Source organism: Clavelina lepadiformis, chromosome 1, assembly GCF_947623445.1.
Source record: "Clavelina lepadiformis chromosome 1, kaClaLepa1.1, whole genome shotgun sequence".
NCBI classification, from domain to species: Eukaryota; Metazoa; Chordata; class Ascidiacea; order Aplousobranchia; family Clavelinidae; genus Clavelina; species Clavelina lepadiformis.
The window spans coordinates 11,318,601-11,331,971 of NC_135240.1; the positions used below are offsets into that span (position 1 = coordinate 11,318,601).

The following is a 13,371-nucleotide window of genomic DNA, read 5'->3' on the forward strand; positions in this document are numbered from 1 at the left end:
CCGAATATACTATATAGTTGTCTCAAATCACTAACTCCTTCATGGTGCAAAACCGTTAAAACAATCGTTTATGCAGAACTGAGATTGACTGAAAAATACAAAATGTTTGGTATAAATTTGTTTTTCTATAGGTCTGCGTTTTACTCATCCCATTCCTTCCTGCAGGAAGGCGTAGTTACGGATGCATCATCACGAACGCCTGCTATGAAAGAAGAAACAGTAGATTGTTAATAGTTATGCCTTGCCCCACCCAGCCCTCTCGACTTTGAAAGTGTGTTCGAACAAGTCCGTCCGAACAAACTTTTTCGTTCGTTTATCAATGTCTCGGATGTCCAGCAACACATTTCAAGAGGGTGCAGCATTTGTACGAACATCTTAAAAGTCGAGGGTGTAGAGCGATCTCAGACGATTTTCAAGTCACTGGCGAAGACTGAAGTAGATTAACGATCAATGGTAGCACCTATGTTATTCGTTCTAGTGATAACCTGGACGCCGTAACGACCCGCATCCATTGCTTACTTAACATCCTAAAAACACCTCATAAACTTTTCTATAATCGTTTACCGGCTAAACCTTCAAAAAACTAAAAAATTGACAACAGTCTTACAAGAGAACGGTAGGTTTCCGCCAAATCCGCAGCCGGTCTATTGCCACCTGACTTCACTAGGCTTACCAAAATTTCTGCAATAGTTTACTATACTTGGGACAAAAAAACTTTGCACGTGGCCATCGCACCAACTCCCGTTGATCGCTCTGGTAGGATTTCGAGTGTGAAATCCTGCACAGTTTGGTAGTCTGTTAGTGTTTTTCCAGGCATTGCTTGTAACAAAGCAGCCTCCACTCTTTTGGAAAAGCTCAATGCTGAGAAACTAGTGCGGTGGGTAAAATCTGTCAAAGCCATCCACTTTTCAAACTCCAGACGCAAAACATGGAGCATTTTGTGCAATCCTACTGGCCGGTCAGTTTCTCAGTTCCTCAGCAGCGCTTGTTTTATCGGGTATAAAACAGCACTAGGCTGTACGTATATGCTGCACATTTTTATTAATATTCGCTTTTATTAATACTCTCAATATTGTCCTGATTCTGATAAGAGCATATACATTAGCATAACTGTCAAACATAGGAAAAGCAACATTGCACTGAGAGAAAATAAACTATTCGCATCGAAAGAAAAACATCATAACCGCTGGTATTTTGCACCAAACAACTAATACCATCTTTACATGTGGCCAAGACACAGCATCAGGTGGTGAGATAAAACACAGCAACAAACTGATTCAATGGTTTAAAGATAATGATAACTTCCGTTTTTCCGCAATTCAATTTATGCTCATTGTTTTGTTATAACCTACAGGTATATATTTCACTCACTTGTATTGCGATTGCAAAATAACGGTAACAATCAACATGTTTTTGATAGCTTTGAAGATGAAAAAAGCAACAAAAATCTAAGCCGAAATGGCAGCAGTTTCGGGTCAAGGAAATGGTGTTCCAATCAATTCATATAACACTTTTGCGAAATGTGTACAAACCATTTGTCATGTTAGTTGTATACAGAAAACAGCAAATGAAAATGCCTCGTTTTATAGTTATAGTACAAAGCTATTAGTTTAAAATATAAGCTGCAAGCATTTGATTTACGTACATGCAATGCAGTCCTTTCTTAAATTACGCTATAAAAGACCATAAATTTGCAATCATATATAAGAGCAATAAAACTTTAAGCTGCAAATACTTCGATTCAGAGAAATAAAGCAAGACACAAAGTAAAGTGATTCATTTTTTTGGCGAGCAGATTCTTTCACATTGCTTTGTTTGTTGTAACCTTGTCAACATTGTTAACGGAAACTGGTTTTAGCTTGATGCTGCTGATAACGGATCGCCGCAAATCTGTTTGATAGTTGTCTTTGTTTCTTTTCGGATTTTTCTGTTAATATTGAAAAAAGACTTTTTAAAAAGAATATGTCTACACATAAGGCTATAGACCAGATGATACAGCTTAAAATGCATTTATCCACCTCTGCTGTAATCGGACTTAGAATTTCGGCTGATGATCAAAGGGGTTTTTAATCTTACAGTAAGCAGGTTGCAGTAGGTTACTTTAAGAAGGTTACAGTATTATGAATACAATAGAATAACATAGAAACGCGTGTCAATTTCCCTTGCCGTTTCTATTTGGTAACTATATATTTATGCTTTTCTTCAATTGCAGTAAGAACCAGCATCGTGTCACATAGTGCTGTACTTACGGTGAAGCTAGGTTGTAGAAAACAGGATTGAGGCATTCGCTAACCCGAAGTGTGATATATTCGATTTGGCCCAACCACCACTGGAAATATACTTCAGAATTGGTCCATGGCAAAATCGTGTTTACGTAGATGTGGTAGGCTTTCATTTAAAATAAATAAAACAAGAATTAAAACTACACAGCCGTATGTAAAACTGCTTTGATTTTAGTTACCGTTTTTCTATTTTGAAGTAATATCTCAGTTTCTTTATTTGCAAGACTAGGGATGACATTCAAAGTCCACCATACTTCATATCAAAAAAAATTACCAATAAAATATTGTGCTTCAAAGAAAGAAAAATGTAGGTTATTTGATCGGAACACTTAGGAACCTACCAGTATGCGGGATATATCCCAGTGCAAATGATCCAACAATCAAGAAAAGTTGCAGAATTGCTCCTTTTTCTTTATTCTGCTGCTTCAGCTCATTTGAGTTTTCATTCTGAGGTTTTTTCTTCATTGCTGAACATTAAGTAGAAGGAATAGATTAACAAAAAATCTTTCGGCGAATAAACTTGAATTTGGATGTACAGTATAAAGTCTTCATATGAGCACCGGTCTCGGTATACCTTCACGTCTCTGTCGTTTCCGCGAATAAATAAACCAAGCAATTTTAAGCGATAAAACAGTAATCAAGATCATGGGAATGTAGAAGAATAATGAATATCCTATTTTCGAGTACATCAACATCATAGGAACTCTACAAAATTACACCAGTTACTTATTTAACTGATATAACAGGGCACAGCGCCTTCGTTTATATTTAGCCAAATTTTTTAAACATATATTTCAAAGCTTTGTAATATCAACGTCTAAGCTTCAAATCAAGAATGTACATTGTGGATCTGTTGTAAAATTTGAGATCGGTTAAAAAAGTACGCGTAGACAAAAATCACTAAAAAACACAAGTTTTAGCTACCAGCAAGAGACGTAACTTAATACGAGTACAACTTGCCTTTCCTCGTATACCGTGCAGGACGGCCATGATCGTGCGGGGATGTAAAATCGTCGATCTATTTCACGAACACCAAACATGATTACGAATGGAACTACACCCACTCCAACAGAAATCATCCAAACGACCAAAAGAATGATCTAAATTCGGTTTAATATTGTAGGTTTCATAAATATACCTTATACTTATATATTTTAGCTTAACCTTTACCTACAAATTATAGGAAAAATGATGACTAAAAAGATAGAAGAATGCTTTTTTGTAACAGTTGATTCGATTGCCAAAGCATATAAGGAAATTTCTAATATAGATCACACTGGTCAACATAAAATTCGGTACCTGGTATGTTAGAACTATTTTTGGGTATAGCCTATTTGGGGCGCTGATTCCAAAAATGACTGTTTTTTTCCATCAGCTTTAGTTTATGAGATATGGTGACCCCCTGTGATGGTGACTTTTGTCCATTTTTCAGATCGATTAACAACGTTTTTCTCACCTACTTTCATTTCATTTCTCGAAGCCCATTCTTTTGTTGTCCAGTGTTCACTTCTTGCTCTACTGTCTCACAAACAGAGAAAACATGGGTAATACTTTGTTTACCCGCTAGTAGGTGATAGTTAGCAAGTGATAACACTGAATATGAAGGCACTATGGGATTTGGCAGCAATTGAAATATAACTTTGAAACTGAGTAACTTAAAATTTTGGTAGCTTTTAAACCATTCAACTACCTCATTGCATTTACTGTTAATTTCCTGTTGCAAAATTAATGACGCTTCGGCATAAAAGGCATGATGCAGCAGGGTAGTCCTATAGGCCACAGTAAGTAGTTGACCAAACTGTAGATATACAGTATCTCAAACACTAGAGTTGATGAGAAAAAACTGATTACATTTTTGGAATCGGTGCTGCAAATATACCCCAAAGTAGGTCCAACAATTCAGGCAGCAAAGAAAAAAACTTTTTGTTTACCGGTGCTATATATGCAATATAAATTCGTGATAAACTAGTTAAATAAAGGTCATTGTTTAACTTTCACAATTTATTTTTCGGTTCGGTCTCGCTAATTCATCAAAAAAATAAGGTATATATCCGTCTTACCTTTACATGTTTGCTGGTGATTCGTTTGAATCGATGTGGATACATTAATGAAATAAAGCGGAAGAAAGCAAACAATAATATATGAAATGACGTTGCCACAGATGTAAAATTATCACCACCCCAAAATATCTGCAATTTTTTATAGAGTCGTAAAGGGTTTGCCAACCAAGTCAAAAAACCCATAATCAAAAAAATTTAAGTTTGAAGATGTACCAAATTGCTGCAATTAACCCAATTAAAGCAGATTTAATCATCAGTAGCAGATTTAACATGAATATAAGTAGGCCTATAATACGAATAAACTTGCTCTCATTGTGCTAACCCCTGCAATTTGGAACAACCAGTCTGTTTCAACTTTCAAGTTATTGGTAGGAAAAAACAGGGGATAAAAATCTAAACGTTGCCATCAGTTAGTTACCTTATAACGTTTCATTACGTAATAGATTTTACAACGCCTTTATACTTATAGTAACGCAGAAGTAAAAAAAATTAACCAGAAAAAAGACTTCAAATGCATAAAAATAGTGGTAAAAGCACGAAGTGTAAAAATCATTTCAAACTTCTTTTTTTGAAAAATATCACGCCGCTCATCAAACTAGGACAAGATGGTGAAAATTACGCACGGACAATAACCAAGCGATTTTTATATAGATTTAAACTACAGTATTTCCTATTTACTAGATTTGTAGCATAGTTAAGACGACCAACAAGTCGCATACGCATTTTGCCTACAGAGTATTACCCCGCATAAGAAATTTGGAATGTCCCACGATAGAAAACCCCAAGTGCGTTGGTACACATAAAGAGGACTTAAAATTGCTGATATAAGGTCAGAAAGGCAAATGCTGAGGATGATGTAGTGGAACGTTGACCTAAAGTAAAGTTTTGTCTCTCTTTAATACTTGTTGTTAATCAGTGTAACTTATTTGTTCTAATATTTTAATGGCAACATAGCATATACATTTTTCACATCACGTGATTGGTGCATAAACTGCATTTATATTACTTGTCAAATATGAAGAAAACGTGCTTTAACACAAGAAAACAATAGATAAATTTTACTTCAATTTCGGCGATCGGTAAATGACGACGATGGTCAACACATTCCCGATAATTCCAAAGATGAAAAGAGGAAACATAATCGAAGCCGTGATTGCGATTTCAGTTCCGCCAAATACCGGCCTTAAAATTAAGCAAATATAACGTTTGAATAAATCGCAAAAATTTAGTATAAGCTATGAACATTAAACACTTACTTATACGTACTACTTGTGAAGTTTACGTAAGAAGCAGCAGTGGATGAAGAAGCATCGCTGGTTGGTGTTTCAGTAAATAATGACATCTCTCTTACTTTAGCTATACCTAGTGCTGTTTTCTAGTTGATTGGGAGTCGAAGTTTGAAATTATATTTAAAGAAAGCTTTGTGGCAGTAAACTATAGAGATTTTATTTGGAAAAAATATGATACACCACAAAATCAAAACATTTTTTCAGACGTCGAAGACGACGAAGTCTGCAAGTATCATCGAATCAAAAAAAAAAATTTTTTTCAGACGCAAATGTGTCTTCGTATAGAATTCGCATGTCACTTGTCGCAAATTCAGTGTGTTAGTAGCATAGTTTTCACTCAGCATTTTCGCTGCTGTGTTTTTTGATCGGAGTGTTGTTGTCACACAATAAATACACACCACGTGTATTCATTGTTGCATACGAGGACAATGTGCAAACGTGTCATTTTTGTCGCGTTTTGCTCGCCTTTTCACAACATCACATTTATTGAAATCCAGTGGTGATCAGCAACGAAATAGGTTTAGTTAAATTTAAGTACAGTTCTTCTACTTAAGCTATACTTAAGTAGTTTTGTCTATGAGTACTTCTTCTAAGTTATTCTTAAGTAGAGCTTAGGCCAAAGTAACGTACTTAAGTAAGCTCACCATGTGCCTAAGAAGTGAAATCATAACAATCAACCTTCAAGAAAGTGAAAAGCGCTTATATTAGTTACAAAAATTTAGCTATAACGAAAACAAAATAAAATCAGTAACTTATACGGTACGATATTTCTTGAAAGTAGTCTGCTTAGGCAGAAATCACCATGGTGTTTGTTATATATTGTTATGGAATTTCGTGTGCAGAGAGTAGCATAACTTTAAATTTAATCCTAAGTTACAGTCGGTTAAAGATAAATCGGTTTACACTTTCACGTTTGTTGATTGAAATTTTACGAAGTTCAGATGTTGTGGTTTGCGTTCCACACAGCAAGCTCAATGCTTTTTCAAGGTAGCATCTCTGAAACGTTTTTCCTATCTGCGTTACTGTGTAGTGTGTATATGTCATCATTTTTTTATGCTGGTTCGAACAAACCTGCAGTTAACTAGCGGACTAGTTAACTAACGTATTGAAAACAATAAACGTCCCCAAAGCAGCACAGCACGTAGGTAGAACTACGATATCAACGAACAACGTCAAGACGCCTAGGCGTAACAAAGCAATTAATGAGCGCTTGCTGAAGGTATAGGACAGGGATGTCCAACCTGCGGCCCGCGGGCTACAGTGCGGCCGGCCTGATATTTTTGTGCGGCCCGCTAGTCCTTTTTACTCAAAATACTATGATGACTGATGTTGTTAAAGTAGTTAAACTCATCTATTTTTCTTGAAATTTAGTAGGTTCTGCGGCGCATTAAATTATTTCATGTGAAAATGCGGCCCACTATAATAAAAGGTTGAACATCCCTGGTATAGGAGATGGTGGTATAGATTAATCCAAGCCAGAAAGGAAAATAATGTAAATATGCAGAAGGTTTTCTAGGTCAGTTATCTTTCGCTGAGTCATCTGGCGTTCTTAAGCACACACAGTTTTTGTTAATGTTGGATAGTTAGACAATCTTAAATTTTGTAGTAAATGCTAAAGAGACATTGTAATTTTTCAGAATTTTTTGTATTTATCATATTTAAAACTTTAACTTCTTCCTACACCACTGGCATACGTGCTTCCGGATTAACAGATTTGCAAAGCTTGTCTTAATCGATATCGATAAATAGTAAAAGTGGTTACAGTATTTTGTCTTGCTGATGTGAGTTATAACAGAAAATAACATTTCCTACCATGCCGTTTAGAAAATGTACAAATACTTTTTTTTAAGCCTATAGGTAAACAGGTTAGAAGGTTGTCTTGCATTTTTATCGGGTATAATCTTAACATGAACTACATAATCATACCAGCCTGACAGCCCAGCGAAGTCAATAACAGCCTAATGCAGAAACGCGTTGCGAAGTAAATCTCGTTTTAAAGCCAGTATGCCAGCATATCCTGTGGTACAACTTTCCAAGATACACATAACTGACATCAACGCTATAACAATATTAACTTACCTATTTTTACACAGGCTGAGTTTTAGTTGTGTATGCCAGCGTGACTGCAATTGCACTACTGCAGAAAAAGTAGGCTACTATACATTTAAAATCGCGCAATAAAAACTCATAACTGTTCAAACAAAACTTTAAAAATACCCTGCTGCGCTTACTTTTTTAGTAGCATGTTTGTTGTAAAGAAAAAACGTTTCACCAACACTTAAAAGTCTGTTGTAAAACCTGAGCAAGTTTTTTTTACTGATGTTATGGTATTTCCAATTGTCAGTGTTGAAACTAATGTAGGCAATTAATACTTGCACAAATCGAGTCTTGGTATAAGTTGATCGCCGTAAAAGTAATTTTGTTTCTTGGTATTATAATGGCAAACCTTGGCTTTTGAGATATTACTTTACAGTCCAGTCAATTTTAGCTTATAAATTATTTTGCACTTTTAGTTGGACTGTAGGGGAAGGTGGTGTAAAGCGGACCAACGGGGTAAAGTGGCACACCCCTCTTATTTTCTTAATAAAGTTTTTTAACCGCGCGGATACCACTAAGTTTAGTGAAGCATGACATAACGTGGTTGCAGACGCCATTATTTGAGGTTACGTTGAAAAGAAGGCAAGAAAAGGCACGAAATTCGTTTTTTGTACTCTCTGATCTATTGAAAGGTATGTCTTTGTAACTTAGGTTTTATTTTACATGCATAAGGTAGAAGTTTGGTTGAATGGTAGAAAGGAGTTTTACTGTATCACGTACGCATTACATAGGTTCATTCCGCTTACTGACTAGCCAAAATTTGGCCAACAGTCAAAATAATAGTAACCAAGGGGTGGGGGTAAAGTGGACCAGTGGTTGCTCCATCGGATGTTACTGATATTCCTATTGATCCTGTTCCAACCAACACCGAATCTTACTCCGTTAATGTTAGTTCAACTAGCATTGACTTGTGTGATGGCAGAAATATTGGCTTAGATGCGGCTGGTCTTCCCGAGATGCCTGAATCGTTACCTGCACAGCCAATAGATGTAGCCCAACCGTCCTCTCCTGAAGATGCAAATTCCAGTTTCACAATTATAAGTCCTGTTGAAGTGCTTCCTATGCCGAAAGCAGCTCACACTCGCCAAAGGAGGAAGTCTAAGAGAGGTGCAACTGCTATTTTAACCAGTTCACCATACAAGAAGCAGTTGGCTGCAACGAATCGTAGCCAATCCGCGGTATCTGGCAACAGCAGTAAAACAAGTTCATCGAAAAAGCGTTCTATGAAGAAAGCTAAGGTTTCCAGGTCATCAATGCAGCAGAAGGACGCAGTCGATGAAAGTGATAACAACGTAGATGCAGAATGCTTTTACTGCAACGAATTGTATTCCAAATCATCCGAGAATGATGGGTGGATCCAGTGCTCCAAATGCATGCGATGGGCGCATGAAGCCTGCTCTGGGTGTAATGAAGAGGATGACAACTTTATTTGTGAATTATGTTTTTAAAAATTGATGGTGAACTGCGATTAATTTCATAACTACTTCGCTTATGATGACAATTTGTAAATAAATTGATTGTGATGTGGAACAAATTGCCTTGTTTACTCAAAACTTACAGTGGTCCACTTTACCCCACACATGTGGGGTAAAGTGAAATATTGGAGGTGCTTTTAAATCAAAAAAATTTTATGTAAGAAAGCAAGCAATCAATAAAAAGGCACTTCAAAAATTAGCGAAATACCTTAGAGTTAACTCTCAAAACAAACAAGTCAAATGTTTTGGTGAAATCAGTGAATTGTAACGATTAAGCCTTAGGTGGTCCGCTTTACCCCACCCTCCCCTAAGTTCCAAAACTAAATCAACCATGTTTCTAAGAGCTCCAGCATTCATCAACTAAATCCAAATTGGAATACTTGTAGACAGTGGTGGGATTGAAAGACTTTAACATCCGGTTCGCTCACTAGCAGCATGCCATATTGACCCGGGGCCAATATATATAGACCTATAAATACGCTGGTTCAACCGGTTCGCGAAAGTCATTAAAATTCCAAGAACCGGTTCGCACGAACCGGTGCTAACCGGCTGAATCCCACCACTGCTTGTAGATCGGCAGCGAGAACGAGTAGGTAACTTGCCTGATCTATTTCTTTTTAAACACGTAACTGATCGAGTATCCTATACTATCAAATTAACATTAAAACCTTAATATATCTACAATTCATTGAAAATACCAAAAGCAACCCGCGAGGATTTCCTTAAATATACTTCATTAATTCCTGTCACCTGCAGCTCCTCAATCTTTACGTCGGAAATTTATGTATTTGTACTCACTGGCACGTTTGCTGGATACATAAAGCTTTTTTGTGAAATTACCAAGTACAATGTCTGTGTTTCAGGCTATAGACCTAAACTTAATCTTCTAATGCTATAACATAGTAAACCAATAGATGCAAGTTGTAAAATAATCGTAAAAGTGACGGGTTGTTGCAGAGCTGATGTCCCGGGGACATTAGTTATGTCAAACAACCTAATTTGAACTTCAAAGTATCACTGCATTAAAAAGTTTTCATTTTTATAAGAAGTTGTTAAATTAAAAACAACAATACGGAAACTGCAAAAAGTGTTACGGTTTAGATACAAACCTAAGGTTGATATGTATGAATTGACTACGTTTCTGATTTTTATGCTAAAACAGAATAAACCTAGCATTTTAAAACACTATTTTCATTACAAATGGGATGTTTTTGCTGCATAAAGTAACCGATTGATTTCGTTTGTTGGAAAGTGGCCTTCCTTGGTATTGCGTATAGAAATCTTTTTTGTTATCTTTTGCATTTCAGTTTATAGTAGACACTTAGAACTAGTCGTTTGTGTTTTCCAATTTACTACTATTTCAGCTTGTTTCTTTATTGTGATGACGTTTTTTAGTTTTCTTTTATTTGAGTTCCATTGCGAGTTCTTTTTCTATTTCGTTTAGGTCATTCTATGTAGGCTTGGTAATTTCTTTTTAAAATCTGCTGTAATTGCTGCCATTAGCATACCGTATCTGTAAGTATTATACTATTTTACTACTGCTGTAAGTTGTTCAGGTTGAAACAAACTCGCATCCTTGCCTGCGTTTTTCGATTGGGTGCTGCCCGGTCACTATATTTGTTACTGACTTCAATTGCTGGTGTTTGTTTGAAATATATACTTTGGATAATTAAAAAGTTTGTAACGTTTTTTAATCAGCATAGTTTTGTATTTAATACAATCTAACCTACATTTAAATTTACACAAAGCACTCGACAAGGTCTATGTTCTGGTGAAGAAACTAAAATGATGAGAAAGAACAACAGAGCCTTATATCTATAAAACATAAGTATAGTGATATTGGTGAAAATAATGAACCTTTAGGCTAGAATAACTCGCTGGAGTCTCCAGTGTTGACCTTGGACTTTAAGACTAGCATATGAAACGCAAATTGCATTGCATGTTTACCCGGGGCAGCGTATGTTACGGTGTTCTGTAAGTTAACGTAATATCTATATGTAGTTAGCTTTGCAGGCCACACATATATTTATTATGTTTGTTGATTAGATATTTGGCTTTTGTCGTCTCCATGTTCAATATTTATCAACAGTATGTTTGCTTCGTACAGTACATGCACTTGTAGCAGCGTCAGCTTTTTTCACTTGAAATTGGTCGTACATGTCAAGTTTAATGATCTCTTTATTGTTATCCATTGTTTGCAGTTCGCTTTGGCAAAGTGGATCTAGAGGTCTATAAAGTCATATCTTGAGCTATAACTGTTTGGTGTGATGCAACTGGACTAACACATAACACTAACAAACTCACGGCACGTTGCTTCCTGGAGGACTGAAGCAAATTCCCTAAATGTGTAGTATTTTGTGTTTGCTAGCTCACCGCACTTATCCAGATAAATAGCATGTTTCCCGTTCTATCCAAAAGCCAACTCTACACCTCCTACAGCTGTATACATTGTTTTACCTTAAGCTATCATAAAGGTACATTATCTTAATATAATCCGTCAACAAAACTATTTATAGTATATTAAAGTACATTACAGCGTCACAAGAATTAATTGAACAGTACATTGTACATTGGTAGCAGATATATCTACACTAAACTAAAGATACTGGAAACTGCAAGACGATAATTTCCGATTATTATTCAAATATAACGCTTGAATAAATGGCAAAAAATTAAGTAGGCCTAATCAGCTATATGAAGACTTACTTGTACGTACTTGACAAGTTTGTGTAAGAAGCAGCTGTTGACATAACCTCACTGGTTGGTGCTTTGGTAAACAACATGACATTCACTCAAACTAACTTGTTTCTAAACCGACTGTTTTCGTGACCGACTGTAAGATAATAAATCTTCTTCCGTGGGTGAAATTGTATAGAAATCTGTTCTAAATTCTGAGTATATAAGATGGTATATCACAAATTTTTTATTCCCTCATGCATTTTTAAAGTTACACGACAAGGATTTCTAAAATTGAGAAATCTCGAGAAGCTTCCTTCCTAATTATTAATGATTTTAAAATTTTCCAAATCACGGTATGTAATGTTCAGGCTTGAAACGAGTGCAAACTCTACAGCTCGAGTATTTTTTATGTTTTTTAGTCGTAAAAGTAAGCAAAATGGTTTTTGTTAACGGAAATCAGTGTACAATTGATATTTACTCGGTAAATAATATATGAGCAGAAAGTGTGTAAAATCTTTGTGAAAACTGCAAATTATTTGCGAAAATATGGCGAAAACTATAACAAAATTTCCTTTTTGCTGATTGGCGCAAACTCCAAAAAGTTAACAGAAATAAAAGCAAGTTTTTAAATGGAAGTGAGTTTTACTTTGCCAATAATTTCTATAGCTATTCTATATTGGATACCAGTAAATTTTCTTTTTTGATTAAGATTAAATGTAAACATAAACACAGAAACTCTTCTCCTTCTTTCGTAATATGTATAGCTTAGAGCGGGAACTCGAAATTTTTTTCAGGCGAGTTTTAGGTTTACACAATAAAATGTCACATTCGTCGCAGCTACACTCGCTAATGTATATCGTTGTGCAATAGTATACTTAACCTCGAAACTGATTTTTAACGGTATTAGATCAAAGATAATAAAATCCGAAAAATAACTTTCAGCGACAGAAATTAATACACTATATAGTATAAAAGTTGTTTTATTAATAATTTATACACATGCAAAAAAGAGTGTTTTTTAAAAATTTTAAAAAATACTTTCACAAAAAGTGCAACTGCTTACATAAAGGTGCTACAAAATATACATTTTCACGATAGTGTTTATTAACTGTTAAATATTGCAGAATAGGTTGTGAGTTGGATTGAAATTGTTTTCGACTTAGACGCTAAGCAAAAGCGCGACTCCGGCCAAAATCCACTTCGACCGCTTTTCCTTCGATTTAAGATTGAATGTCCAGATAAATGTGGGACCTCTCTCTCTTGTCCTATAAAGTGGACATTCGTAGACATTTTTCGTTTCCTGCCTGTCCACCGGAATTGCTTTGACAAACATAACAGGGACAGGTGCAGTTAGTTCCTTCAGTTTTGCTTCGGCTAGAAGACCTATAATATAGCACAGCGATAAAGCACTCAAATGTTCTTCATGTTTAAACTACAAGCATGTCTTCAGTGCAAATGTCATTTAACAACAAGAGAGCAGTGATCGTTT

General features: G+C 35.7%; 3 protein-coding genes across 3 annotated transcripts in view; 1 reads left to right on the forward strand and 2 right to left on the reverse strand.

Annotated features, from left to right (window-relative positions):
* Positions 1 to 1,854: 1,854 nt before the first annotated feature.
* LOC143449175 (growth hormone secretagogue receptor type 1-like) lies at positions 1,855 to 5,713 on the reverse strand. The gene is made up of 9 exons (XM_076949274.1): positions 5,599 to 5,713; positions 5,405 to 5,524; positions 5,085 to 5,214; positions 4,343 to 4,471; positions 3,243 to 3,382; positions 2,857 to 2,987; positions 2,624 to 2,749; positions 2,250 to 2,388; positions 1,855 to 1,927 (listed from the first exon to the last, which is right to left on the reverse strand). The coding sequence occupies exons 1-9, from the start codon at positions 5,682 to 5,684 to the stop codon at positions 1,855 to 1,857; spliced, it is 1,074 nt and encodes a 357-aa protein (XP_076805389.1). The 5' UTR covers positions 5,685 to 5,713.
* Positions 5,714 to 8,246: 2,533 nt separating this feature from the next.
* Positions 8,247 to 9,187, forward strand: LOC143462908 (uncharacterized). Its single transcript, XM_076961225.1, has 2 exons — positions 8,247 to 8,360; positions 8,460 to 9,187. The coding sequence occupies exon 2, from the start codon at positions 8,685 to 8,687 to the stop codon at positions 9,174 to 9,176; it is 492 nt and encodes a 163-aa protein (XP_076817340.1). The 5' UTR covers positions 8,247 to 8,360; positions 8,460 to 8,684; the 3' UTR covers positions 9,177 to 9,187.
* Positions 9,188 to 12,849: 3,662 nt separating this feature from the next.
* The window catches only part of LOC143469164 (dynein beta chain, ciliary-like), a 45,388-nt gene continuing 44,866 nt past the window's right edge, over positions 12,850 to 13,371 (reverse strand). The window contains exon 88 of the mRNA XM_076966752.1: positions 12,850 to 13,265. Within this exon, the coding sequence (XP_076822867.1) occupies positions 13,042 to 13,265 (224 nt within the window). The 3' untranslated portion in view covers positions 12,850 to 13,041. The remainder of the gene's footprint in view (positions 13,266 to 13,371) is intronic.